The following is a 13,855-nucleotide window of genomic DNA, read 5'->3' as shown; positions in this document are numbered from 1 at the left end:
GTGGTGCTATTTAATCCAAGAAAATTGTTCCTCTATTACCACAACTCACACTGACATGAAACCAGTGCCGAATGGTTCAGCATGGTCCCCTTACTAAATGCACCAAACTTCACCCAAATATGCCCATAGGTGGCGCTGTTATAGCAGATTAAAGATGGGGGGAAAAAATCCCATTGACTTGCATGCATTTTATATCTCCATAACCACAAGTCCGATTGACACCAAATTTGGGTCAATTGTTCCCCATGGGTGCACTTTAGCCAAAAGGCGGCCTTATAATTGAACCTCAAATACCCCATTCATTTCAATGGGATTTTCAACCAAAGGACATTTTGCAGGATAACTACGGCTCACTACATTGCACATTCATAAACCTAACGTCTATGTGTTTGGAGGATGCTGCCGATTCCGATGGTATAGGACACGCCTCTGTGCGATGACGTTTTCATTTCGCCAAATCGCGAAAACTGGAAAACCTATTTTAATGAACTCATCCAAAGCCACAAGTCCGATCAACACGAAACTTGGCACAGACCATCTCTGGACCGAGCTGAAGAAGGTTTGTAGAGGGAATTTTGATCTGACAAAACATTTTCCAATTACAAGCTAACAAATATTTGCCAAAACGCTAAAAACAGCAAGTATGACATATCTCTGGCATGGAGAGGCCGATCAACACAAAACTTGAGGACCATATGTGGCATGTCCCCCTGAGGGGCTGTGCAAAATTTGGTACAGTTAGCCCCTAGTTGGCGCTATTCAAAAAAATCCCATAGACTTACATGCATTTTACATCTCCACAACCACAACTCCGATTGATACCAAATTTGCCTCCCTCCCCTCTCTCTCCCCTTCTATCCCTCTCTCTCTTTCTCTCTGTTCCTCTCTTGCCCTCTCTCTCCGTCTACTTCCTTCACCCCCAACCGGTTGAGGCTGATGGCTGCCCACCCTGAGCCATGGTTCTGCTCGAGGTTTCTGCCTCTTAAAAGGAAGTTTTTCCTTGCCTCTGTCGCCTAGTGCTTGCTCTTGGTGGGAATTGTTGGGCTTCTGTAAATAACATCACTGAGTATGGTCTAGACCTGCTCTTTTATGAAAAGCGCTGTGAGATAACTGTTGTTGTGATTTGGCGCTATGTAAATAAAACTGAATTGAATTCAGTCTCAGCCCTGGGTGGATCTGATGTTGAGAGTACACTCATAATATATATATATTATGCATATACACATATACAAATATATTAAAACAATAAATATCAAATAATAGATTAAAACATATTTTAGAGAAATTTCTAACGTACATAACTACATATTTATACAGCAATTTAATTCATTTCAGTAGGCTATTAAAACTATTCACTGGCATTTATGGGGTTAAAGTCAAGGGAGGGTTTAAATAGATTTCAGGGGGCCCCCTGCTCATCATAGCTCTGACCTTCAAAGAGACAACATCTTTGCTAGTCTGCAAGCCAGTTAGTTTCTCTTTCTTTGTTTTTTGTGCCTACGCCTGAAGAAGACCCACCTGGGTTGAAACGTTGCGCGAATAGGCACATTATCACATTTAATAAATAATAACTTTTCATTTTTGAATATTAATTTAAGTTAAAAAAACACATAAAACAATAATGTCTACTTATTTCATATTTTTTATTTTCTTATTTTTTGTTATTTTGGTATAGACTAACAACAACTTTTGGATCATGGGCTTTGCTCATGATGGAGGATGGACAGTGGTGTGCTACGGGAAGAGGTACGGGTATTCCCGTAATCGCTCCCCATTTGATAATTAACCACGATATTTTTGTGAGACACCTCAGTACCAGGCTTCCTGGAACGTTAGGAGGGGTGGCTTCCAAGGGATGGACTGTGGACCTCCTGTCTCCCATTATGGGCGACAGGTTCAGTTTTCTAACCCCACCCTAACGAGTAATTTATACTTCTGCGTCGAATCGCCTGACGTGCACCTCCTCAAATATGTAACTACACGTCGAGTCGAGTCGGACCGTAAGCACTGTGATTGGTCGGCTGGGAAGGCTCACAATGCTGCAGAGCCGACCGGAAGTACCCAGCACTTTGAAGTAACATTTACTAGCGGCCAAAACGGCAGCTGTAACACAAGTGAATCAATATATTTGACCTTCGCAACCCGAGCGAAATGACTCGTTTCGCTATCAGAATGTGATCCATTCGGTCGACAACATTTGAAAAGGCTACACCAGCCGCACATATACAATTTTAACCCCATTTATGGAAGTTAGCCTGCTTGGCCGGCAAAAGTCAACACGGTGGACGCTGCAGCGCTACTGCCGACTAGCGTTTGGGGGTGTAATCGCAGAATGACGGACACACCTACGCACAAGTATAAATGGGCCTTAACCCTAACTAAAGGAGGCAATGAGTTCTAATCAGTCAGAGACAGAGTTGTTAAACTATGGCAGGGAAAAAAATAATGCCCTCTGCATACCCATGCAAGATTGCCTCATCGCCATTCCCATCAACCCCTCTCTCTGTTTGCATAAAACCCTTTTTTTGTTTCACTACCACCTAGTCTAAGTGTGTTTCTGCTTCCAGAACCTGTAAACCATTATGGCCCCGACTTGAATTCATCTAAATCCAGTGCTAGAGAGAGTTGTTCACCAACACTGCAGCAAAGATGCAACACGATTTTTCACGGTGCATTTCATGGGGCAGCTGTGGCTCAGGGGTAGAGTGGTCGTCCATTATAGGAAGGTCAGTGGTTCCATCCCAGGCTCCACCACTCTGCATGTCTAAGTGTGTTTGGGCACTGAACCCTAAATTGCTCTGCCATCACTGTGTGTATATGAATGAGATTCTGTTTCTAGTGAGCAGTTGGCACCTTAGCCTCCGGTCATCAGTGTATGAATGAGTAAAGAGCTTTGAGTGGTATATACAGAACATTTATAGACAGACTCCATTTCATTGCCATACAGCAAAGTATGGAATGCACCATATGCACATAAAAAATGTTGTGTGTGCAAAGCATTTTTTTTAATCATGAAGCCATAATGACGAAACATGAATAAAAAACATTTTTATTATGAAATATAAAAATGTTTTCTGACAAGTGGTAAAACAAATATTTGTTAATTAACACAAATATGACATCAGTAAATAAATAGGTTTTGCAACATTCAAAGTAACCTCCAGAGGTATCACACATAAAATACAAAAATAAACCTTTTGATGAATGGATCTTTCCTGAATGGTTCTTACCATGTGTAAAGGAAAGAGCCAAAGAGATTAATGTGAAGTGTATGTATGTCTGTGTGAGAGTGTGTCAGATCTCTGTGTGTTCAGGGTTCAGACTTGGAGAGACACTGCAGTCCTGGCAGCCTCCAGCGACGAGCGCTGCTGTGGATCCTCAGGTCCAACCATTCCTGCTGAGCAGCACCCAAAGCTAGACTGGGAGCACAAAACAAAGGCAGTACAATTCTTACTAGTGAATTCCATCATCACAATTGTTTTTTCTTTTGTCCGACAAAACATACTAATAACACAGAACCTTAAGTGGTACTTTAAGGGGGACAGGCCTTAAAAGTAATACCTATTGCAAACTAGAAAAGCATTTCCTGAAGAAATTGCGGTGTGAATGCTGTCTGCTGAAGGGCTTGCGCTAAACTGAATTGCTGGCTTGAAAAAAGTTGAATAGTACAAATGTATGAAAGAAGTGGAATGTTTTTAGGAATGATGAAGGGCTTGCGCTAAACTGAATTGCTCGCTTGAACAAATTTGAATAGTACAAAAGATGTGGAAGGTTTTAAGGACTGTTGAAAAGCTGACGCTACACTGCATTGCTGGCTTTAATGTGCAGAAAGTAGCTGAAGGACTATGAAATCTTGGAAACATGGGAAATGTTCTAAAGAATATGAATAAGATTTTAAAGTTGAATAAACTGATAAATGTGGAACATTTTAAGGTTTGAATGTAGTTTTTAGCTGAAAGCCATGAAGAAGTTGAAGAAATGTGAGAAAAAGAAGTGTTCTGAAGACATGACATGAAATATTTAGAAAGGGGTAAGAAAATTTGGAAAAGTTTGAAATCGTGTAATTAGTATGAAGGTGACATAAGCGTATCAACTCCAGCTGGAGGTTCTGGGTGAGCAGAATGACTCCACAGTGTTGAGTGTGGAGTTGCACAGATTGATGGCGATGGTGCGGCTGGTCTCTTCCTGGACTACCCGCCCATCTCCACTGTCTTCAGAGCATTGATGTCCAGATTGATCTGACTGCTCCAGGACCCCAGATGGTGAATCTCCCACCTGTGGGCAGACTGATCCCCCACAAGAGAAGAGCCCAGTGAGAGTGGTGTCATCTGCACACTACAGGAGCTTGGTGGTTTGGTGACTGGAGGTGCAGCTATTGGTGTTCAGGGAGGACAGCAGAGGTGTGTCTACTGTCAAAAATGGCTTCACAGCAGCAGTATAGAAATGTCCACCTTTCTGCCTCTTTCCTGAAACTGCAGAACTTTTTTAGTATGGGAGTCTATGTGACAGTTGAGTGGGACTCCTCTCACTCTCAAGCCGACTGTACCAGCTGTGAAAGTCAAAATTTCAAAGTTGGACATGATCGTCAGATCAAGTTTTCCTACAACTTGTGAAAAAATTACGTATGTAGAGTGAAAAATGTGGGCGATACAGCGATTTTGAAGTGAATTCCCATTATGTCGGTTGGTCCTCTGCCTCTAGCTGCCAACATTCCGCTCAATCTGCTCCCATTATAAACTCAGAAAACAGGCTGAAAACGATATGAAACTTGAACTTGAATTGACATTGTGTAAAAAGCATAAGATATGTGAAAAAGTTGAATTCACTGGAAAGATTCCAAAGGTTTGTGAACGTTTTAAAGGTGGAATGGTTTTTCTACATGAATGTATGAATTGGTGGGAAGAGGTTGAATCAGTGAGTTTGAATGATTTTCTCATTGACGTTCATTGTAACAAAGTTTAAAAGAAAGTTGAATAGATTGAAGTGTTTGAATAGGATTTGAAAGTTGAATAATACGAAGAAAGAAGGAAAGATGTGGAAACTTTTCCATTTTGAATGGACTTTGTAGCTGAAAGTATGAATGAGTAGTTAACAGTTGAAAAGCCTTGAAAAAGTGTGAAAATGGGTGAAAATGGGGACTTTTGAAGGTTCCATCCATCCACTTGAATGGGGAAAAATGCCTTGAATATCTTTAAAAGTATGAAGGTTATCAAAATTCTGAATACAAGCAATCAATTCCTAATTGAGATGAATATTTTAAGCTTTGCATGACATTTCTACGTTGAAAACTGTGGAACTAATTAGGTTGCAAAAAAACGAGCGGAAGAATAATAAAAATAAAGAATTCCAGAATTGATAGAAGAACATATGTTGTGAATGCTTTACAGCATTCATACCAATAATAAAGAATTTCGCTGTAGAATAACATATGTTGTGAATGCTTTACAGCATTCACACCAATAATAAAAATAAAGAATTCCGGAATCGATAGAAGAACATATGTTGTGAATGCTGTAAAGCATTCACACCAATAACTATTGCATAGCATTCACACTAATAAAGAATTACAGCTTTACAGCACTGACACCAATTAAATCACTGAGAAATAACTGCCTCCACATCGTCAAGTTGTAAAATTGTACCTTGGAGCGAGGTAGGGTTCTTCGGGGGTAGATGGGTCCACCGGAGGGAGGTCAGTGATCACAACTGCGGAATCAGACTGAGCCGGGTCCTCACCCTCCCTCAGGTTGGTTATACTGCTCCCCACCACTGCATCAATGCTGTCTCTGCTGCTGTTGGCTGGACCTGAAATCACACACAGGGGTTACTGCCACTGGCTTCTTGTGACACAGAGTTTTCCCAAAAGAACATGGGTCCAGAGCGCGATGCAGCCACCTGTTGTGGACATAGGAGGGCAAGATCTTGGAAGGGTACTGGAAGTCATGTGATGTTACAGTTATACAGAAATCAGTCTGACACAGACTTGGAAGACGGCTTATTTCCAACAAGACAACAAACCCAAACAAAGCCAAAAATACACTCAAATGGCTTAAAAACAACAAATGGCATGTAGCTGAGTCCAAATGTTAACTGAGTTGGGAATGTGTCAGAAACTGCAATTCACTGATTGTTCTACCACAGATTCAGTGAGTGTCATGTACAAGTCCTGTGTAGGGATGCACCGAAATGAAAATTCTTGGCTGAAGCCAAAGGCAAATATAAAGAAAACATTTGCCAAACACCGAACAAGTTGTAATGGCAATTCCATGAGTACCATCTCCACAGTCATATAATTAATGTCATTCACTGAGGGCCTCTGGTTTATCGGCTACTGGGTAAATGTATGTGATGTGTCCAGGGGATCATGCCTTTCATTGTTTTACAACATGTGCTGTCTGTACTAGGGCTGAGTGTCTTTGCGACAGAAAGACACAGAAAGACAAGTGTTTGCCTAAAATGTTTATTTGAAAACTCGAATTGCCATCACAAAGTACATTCACATTTTTTTGTACCAAAAAAAATTACATGGTCAAAATGTGCTTTTTACTCAGACTATGGCGGGTGGGTCCAAGGTCGGATAATGTAAATTACATTGTGACCGTTTGTTGCCTTTTCTAAGAAGTCAGCCACAGATGGAGTGGATGTGCTAGGAGACAATTCAGCAGAACAGTGTCTGCAAAAGCGTCTTTCTCTGACACTTTGAAATGCTTCCACACTGCCAACATGTCAACGTAATTGTTTGGTTAAATTTAATCAGTCTTTTGACTTACTAGGCCGAACACCGAAAGTGCCATTTTTGCTATTTTCGGCCGATTAATTTTGGTGATTGAACATTCGGTTCATCCCTAGTCCTGTGCAGCAAGCATAAAAATGACATTTGAAAATCTTAAATGCAACTTGCCTTTCCAGGAGCAGTGACCTCATTATTTATGATAATCCAAAGAACGTGATTTTCAAGTACTTTGTACAGAAAAAATAGTCCCAATGACCCACAGCAAAGGATAAAATGTGATTTCAGTTTGCCAACTTCTACTTGAAATGATCATGAACAGAAAGTGTTATCCAGGTTATAAAGTTCTAGACTTTGAACATTGTTTGATTCCCTGACTTTCGGACTGACTGGTGTGATACTTTACAAAGAGTACGGTCTAGACCTGCTATGTATGAAAAGTGCAACGAGATCATTTCTGTTATGAATTGACACATATAAATACAGTTGAGCTGAAATGAATACTCACAGCAGCGTGTGAAGGGCTCCCAGGCTCTGGACTGTAGGTATGGTTTGGCCTGTGGCTGCTGGAGCAGACATACCACTGCTGAATCCACTTGCTGAAAAACCCTGCAGACAGAGGATTACCAAAAGTTGTATGAAAATGATCACCATGCGTGTAGGTTCTCTTCACCTTGGCCTTTCCAAATTAGGAACATGGCTTTAAGACTACATTTTTAAGGAATCTATATTGGAAAATGTCAATATGAATAAATAGATGTAATGTAAATGTAGTTCAGCTCAGTCAAAGTTTCAGTTTTTTATATTCTCAACATATAGAAGTGAATTTTATTTCATATGTTTGTATTTGAGGATAGCTTGTTCAGTGACCAAAAAGAAGGCACAGTTTGATCAGGTCTAAAATAATGCACACTTAAAATTGGAGCCAATTCCCACTATAGCAACTGTCTCAAAAATGTGTGGTAGATAGTACAGCTGTGACCATTCACAGAAATGTAGGCCTGATTTTACTCTACAGTGAAACACATTAATTCAATTCACTTGAACATTCACAGTTCATTACAAACATGAAACAACACTTATGTTGATAATCAATATATGTGCCTGGTCTTGTTCGATAAACTTAAGCTGCATTACAGTGTGGTGATGTTCATCATGAATAGCTATCTAAAAGGCAGGATGTAAAACAGATTGTGATACCGGAGGCTCAGCAGTCGTTGGTGGAGTTCAGCTGACAGCCCATACTTGTCTGACCTGATCAACTCTCGGATAGAATCAAAGTCCTGTTTCAGCTGCAGAGCTCCTTGCACACTGAGGAACAACAAACACACTGCTCAGGGGGGAAGAATATATCAGTAGCTTGCTGCACCAGGAACCCAGTTATGTACACTGAAGGAGAGGCAAACACACACACACACACAGCATACATTTAAATGTCACCATGTGCAAATGCAGGTTGACAAAATAGTGGTTTGTTGGCTGAGGTAAATGATACGAAATTTGGCCTTGGCCGTCAGTCACAGACGCTTTGTCTACCTCTCCCTTATGACATGATTTCGTCAAGGATTAGGTACCATATAAAGCTGAGGCTCGTTTGTGGTTCTGACGGTTTCCACATATGCAAGCTGTACAAAGATCTTTGATTTCAGATTTGTGTTGGAATAAACTTATATATTTATGGTCAACCAACCAAAGGTTGCACCAAAGTGCAAGGAACCTATTGTTTTTGCTTAGGATATTCAAATCCTCGGAGGTGCACACACCTCCGGTCTGGTGGGAAATCCAATGTTCTGCAGTGATTGGGGTCGCGTGTGGCCAGGGGGCTTAATAGCGCCCCTAAACAAACACCACGTTTTGGAAAAAGTTTATTTGATTTTCATGATATTTGGTGGGATTATTGGTCTTATTGCAAAATCCACATTTCTGCTTTTTAATGACATTTTGCTCAACAGGAAGTAAGCCATGTTGCGCTTCCTGCATCATATTCAATTATTTAAACAGATATTTGAGACCCTGTATGCAGGACAAGCGGTTGACGATGGATGGATGGATGGATGGATATTTGAGGCCTTTAATGTACTCAAAGTGCTACAAACCTTTGCAGCCAGTCTCAAACTGGTAATGTTTCGATTTGATGTCATTTTTAAGACTGAGGGCATGTTGGCTCTATAGCACCCCCCAAAGCCTTTTTAGCAGTTACATGGCCAGGGATAGTCAAACCCTCACAAGACTTTGCACACTCATCAGAACCGTTGTTGTGCATTGGCTGATATGGTTTGGGGGCATGGTTGTGGAAAATTGGCTCAATAGCGCCCCCTACAAAATTTCAAAAAAGCATATTTTTATAACACTTTATAACCATAGGGACAAAAATGTGAGACTTTTTAGCTTTCACATGGTCAGGGATGCTTACAACCTCAGAAAACTGTAAAACTTTATAGTCTACTATTGTTGCGCAGCGTGGTTGTGGAAAAATGGCTCAATAGCGCCCCCTACAATATCTCAAAGCAGCAGCCCCTGATGTACATTTTATGCAGCTGTATGAAATGTGGGGGGCCAATGTATCATCTCTAGTCTTCAATTTTCAAGTTTTTTCCCCGTTTACAGGCATCGAGTCTTATTTGAAACTGCTGGCTAAATCTTGCCAAGTTTATTAGTGGACCAAATCCATAACAACCTACAGTTGACAACAGGAGGCAGTCGCTGTCTAACACACTTCTCTGCCCTTCTATTTCAGCAGTTACCCAACAAAAACCCTACGCAGAGTCACAGTCTAACACACTGCTCCTCCATTTCAGGAGTTACCTAGTCAGAACCCCATAGTGACAGTGTCTGCCCCCAACCATTTAAATGATTTAAATCAAAGGTAAACAGAAGAGGAGCTGTGCATAAAAACCTAAAATTAAAACCACAAGTGCAACACTGCAAAAGAATTGGATCATTAAATGTGGACTCTTAAACATCAGATCTCTCTCCTCTAAAGGTGTACTAGTAAATGAATTAATATTAGGCAAAAATAAAAAGATTTTAATCGCATGATTTTCTTGCGATTAATCGTATTGTTACTTGCAAAATTGAATAATGAATTCTACTGTAGTGTATTGCACACTTTTGATTTAAAAGTACTGCTATGTACACAGAAGTGCAATAACGTGGTTTGCAAACACTAAACAAATAAGGTGCTTTTTACCAGCAGTATTCCCATTACACAGTAGCAATAAAATATTTCTTAGAAATCTCAACTTATACATTATTGTAATCAAATCAAATATTAAACCAAAGCTATTTGCCACTGCCAGGGAATTACCTTTTATCTAGCTTGTTAAAACAAGTTACCATCAGAGTCCAGTTTTCTTGGGATTTTTTCTGAGCAGGTATCAGCAGAAACATTTTTCTTTTATCAGGGAGCAGCAGAAACAGTCTATGTTCAGTACCAAGTTTCCCTGTTACAGTGAGGTGAAGTGGTCGAGCACAAGGTGTACTGCATGCGTTCCCGTGAAACTGTCGCGGTCGTGCTCGCCTCACGCACACGCCCGCCTGCTGCCGAAGTTGAATTGTCTTGAACTTTTTGTACGCGACGCGCAGCACAAATCATTGGAAGAGAGACTGATCCTTGCTGTTTGAGTTTCCAGAATCTAAATAGTTATCAGGACTAAATGCAGGGCTATTAGGTTAAGTTAGCCTATGTATAATTTTAATTTACGTTAAAAAGGCTCCGGCTGTGTAGCGCATAGAAGCCGTTGCCATGGTTACTATCCATAGAGCGCCTGCCGTTCACTCACGGAGCGCTGTCTCCCTTTCTTTTCACCTGAGAGAATATATATAATATATTAACACTCACATTCCTCGAGGCACAGGCCAAGGAGGTGGAGTTGCAGCTATCTTCGACTCTAGCCTACTAATCAGCTCTAAACATAAACTAAATTATAACTAATTTGAAAGCCTTGTTCTTAGTCTTTCACACCCAAGTTGGAAATCACTGCTACCAATTCTAGTTGTTATAGTGTACCGAGCACCTGGTCCGTACTCTGAATTCTTATCTGAATTTGCAGAGTTTCTGTCAACTTAAGTCCTTAAAAACGGACAAAGTTATTATTGTAGGGGATTTTAATATTCATGTGGACGTTGAGAATGACAGCCTTAGTACTGCGTTTATCTCTCTATTAGATTCAAAGTGTTAATAAACCGACTCACTGTTAACCACATCCTCAAACTTGTTCTGGTGTATGGTATTGAAATTGAACATTTAATAATGTTCTCACAGAATCGCAGTGAGTTCCGGGGTATAGTTCCTTTGGTCGAAACGCAGCTTTAGACCCCATCCCGACTAGGCTGCTTAAAGAAGTTTTACCCTTAGTCAGCACTTCTTCACTCGATATGATCAATCGGTCTTTATCAACAGGCTATGTACCACAGTACTTTAAAGTAGCTGTAATTAAACCTCTTCTGAAAAAGCCCAACCTTGATCCAGATGTTTTAGCAAACTATAGACCTATATCTGACCTTCCATGTCTCTCTAGATCCTTAAGAAAGCAGTTACCAAACAGTTGTGTGACTTTCTACATAGCAATAGTTTATTTGAGGATTGTCTCTGTACTGGTTTTATTAGATCTTAGGGCAGCATTTGATACCATTGACCATTAGATCCTATTACAGAGACTGGACCATTTCATTGGCATTAAAGGAACCGCTCTAAGCTGGTTTAAGTCCTATTTATCAGATCGATCTCAGTTTGTACATGTTAACGATGAATCCTCCATGCACGCCAAAGTTAGTCATGGAGTTCCACAAGGATCTGTGCTTGGACCAATCCTCTTCACTTTAAATATGCTTCCTTTAGTATACAGTATACATCAGTATACATTAAGACTCTTCAGCTGATTCAGAATGCTGCAGCACGTGTTATGACAGGAACCAGGAAAAGACATCACATTTCTCCTGTTTTAGCTAAAGAGCTCATAGTACCTTACTACCCCACCAGAGCACTGCACTCCCAAAATGCAGGTTTACTTGAAAAAGTAGAATGGAAGCCAGAGGGTTCAGCTTTCAAGCTTGTCTCCTGTGGAACCAGGTTCCAGCTTGGGTCCAGGAGGCAGAAACCATCTCCGCATTTAAGAGTAGGCTTAAGACTTTCTTCCTTGATAAAGCTTATTGTTAGGGCTGGCTCAGGTGAGTCCTGAACCATCCCTTAGTTATGCTGCTATAGGCCTAGACTGCCGGGGGACTTCTTATAATGCACTGAGCTCCTCTCTCCTCCTCTTTCTCTCCCTCTGTATGCAGGACCGCCATCAAGCATGTCAAGTTTGATATAGAATTGAGCATGTACAGTGAAGTAACAATGACCTCTTGTTTAACGGCAAAGCATTGAACTTCACTGCCACGCGACAGGTATGTCATTGAAGGAAAACTCACAAGCTTTACAACATAACATCAATGTGTTGAGGGTTTTCTGGGACAGTTTTAAAGTTGATATGGCTAACCTACTTGGAGTAGTACATCACAGCGGAAATCGTGTCATTTCCTGTTGCCAGCAGGTGGCACTATGACTTTGAGTGAATGTTGGCATATGGATGTGTTCAGGGCAGGAATATTATTATAAATGTAAAGTTTGGTGCAGATGTGAGATGTACGCTGAAGTTATAACAACTTCCTGTTTCTTGCAAATCATATATTTCCAACGCTACCAATGGGACAACTTTGTACAACTTAATTGTCAATGGGTTTAGACTGCACAGTGAAAATCTGAATTCAATTGAATTTTAATTGAAAAATATCTGAGTGAGAGAGAGATGGACAGTGAGGATAAGATGACACAATGAGCGTTTGTGTAATCTCGTGAGACTTTGTGCAATTCAAACATGGTGGCGCGCAGCTAAACAAACATTTTATTAATCGGACAATCTGCAAATTTAAGCCAATAACAATCAAAACAATCCCATCGCTCTGGAGGACCTCGAAGATGAGTTTTTGGTCCCCTTAGTCATGGGGAAGCCCAAGAGAAACCGCACTGAAGACTCACCTGTAGCTGTCTCCACGCAAAGCAGTGAGTTCGCAGACATCCTGGACTCAAACAAGAAACTGTTCAGCTTTGATGCCTGATTATTTTGGTGGAAGTCCTTCACAAAGAGATTCAGGCTCTACGGGAATCCCTGGAATTCAGCCAGAAACTGGCTGAACTTGCAGTGGAAAACGAAGGTGAACGAGGTTCAGTAAAATCTCTCACAGAGGGAATGACAGGGGTCTCCATGGAAAATAAAAACATTAGAGAAACGATCATCAATCTCCAGGCTCACAGTATGCGGGACAATCTGGTCATCTCAGGTATCCTGGGGCAGGCGGACGACGTCCCAGAAGAGACAGTAAAACGCTTCATTCAAAATCAGATGAAGCTCCCGTGGACACCGTGAAGAACATCAGCATCCACCAGGTTCACCGCCTGGAAGGACAGCAGCCGGAAAATCAGAGGTCCAGGCCCATCGTTGCGAAGTTTGAACACTTCAAGCAGAAGGAACTGGTTAAAAGCAGCGGCAGAGAGCTGAGAGGAACAAACTTCAGCGTGAACGACCAGTTTCCATGAGAGGTCCTGGAGCGACGCTAAGTCCTGTTCCTGATAAGAAGGAGGTTTATTGGAGATGGATCAACCATTTTCCCTCCCCAGTGTCATGTGACTCGTTAGTGTTACAAGGTCTCAGGTATGAATGGGGAGCAGGTGTGTTAAATTTGATGCTCTGACACTCCCTCATACTGGTCAATGGAAGTTCAACATGGCACCTCATAGCAAAAAACTCAGAGGATCTGAAAAAAAGAATGGTTGCTCTACATAAATATGGCCTAGGCTATAAGAAGATTGCCAAGACCCTGAAACTGAGATGCAGCACAGTGGCCAAGACCACACAGTGATTAAACAGGACAGCTTCCACAACAGGCCTCGCCATGGTCGAGCAATAAAGTTGAGTGCACAGGCTCAGAACTTTGAACATGCCAATAAATCCAGCAGATTCTTAGCCAACCAATTACAATTGAATAAAGAAAAAGAGATTTTTATAAAACCTTATATACATCACAAATTGATCCATCCAGCCATCGATGTATTTCTGAACAATACAGATTTGCCAAGGTTAGATG

The 13,855-nt window shown here is 41.1% G+C and overlaps 1 protein-coding gene across 1 annotated transcript in view; it reads right to left on the bottom strand.

Annotated features, from left to right (window-relative positions):
* Window positions 1-3,033: 3,033 nt before the first annotated feature.
* The window catches only part of ccdc142 (coiled-coil domain containing 142), a 34,903-nt gene continuing 24,081 nt past the window's right edge, over window positions 3,034-13,855 (bottom strand). Inside the window, exons 12-15 of the mRNA XM_038699675.1 lie at window positions 7,931-8,041; window positions 7,239-7,339; window positions 5,643-5,805; window positions 3,034-3,419 (exon numbers count right to left, since the gene is read on the bottom strand). Coding sequence (XP_038555603.1) covers window positions 3,311-3,419; window positions 5,643-5,805; window positions 7,239-7,339; window positions 7,931-8,041 — 484 coding nt within the window. The 3' untranslated portion in view covers window positions 3,034-3,310. The remainder of the gene's footprint in view (window positions 3,420-5,642; window positions 5,806-7,238; window positions 7,340-7,930; window positions 8,042-13,855) is intronic.

The sequence above is a fragment of the Micropterus salmoides genome, unplaced genomic scaffold (assembly GCF_014851395.1).
Source record: "Micropterus salmoides isolate LMB-PRFRI ecotype aquatic unplaced genomic scaffold, ASM1485139v1 Ms_hic_scaffold_5, whole genome shotgun sequence".
NCBI lineage: Eukaryota > Metazoa > Chordata > Actinopteri > Centrarchiformes > Centrarchidae > Micropterus > Micropterus salmoides.
The sequence above is the reverse complement of the archived record's forward strand: the minus strand, read 5'-3'. Positions and strand labels throughout refer to the sequence as shown.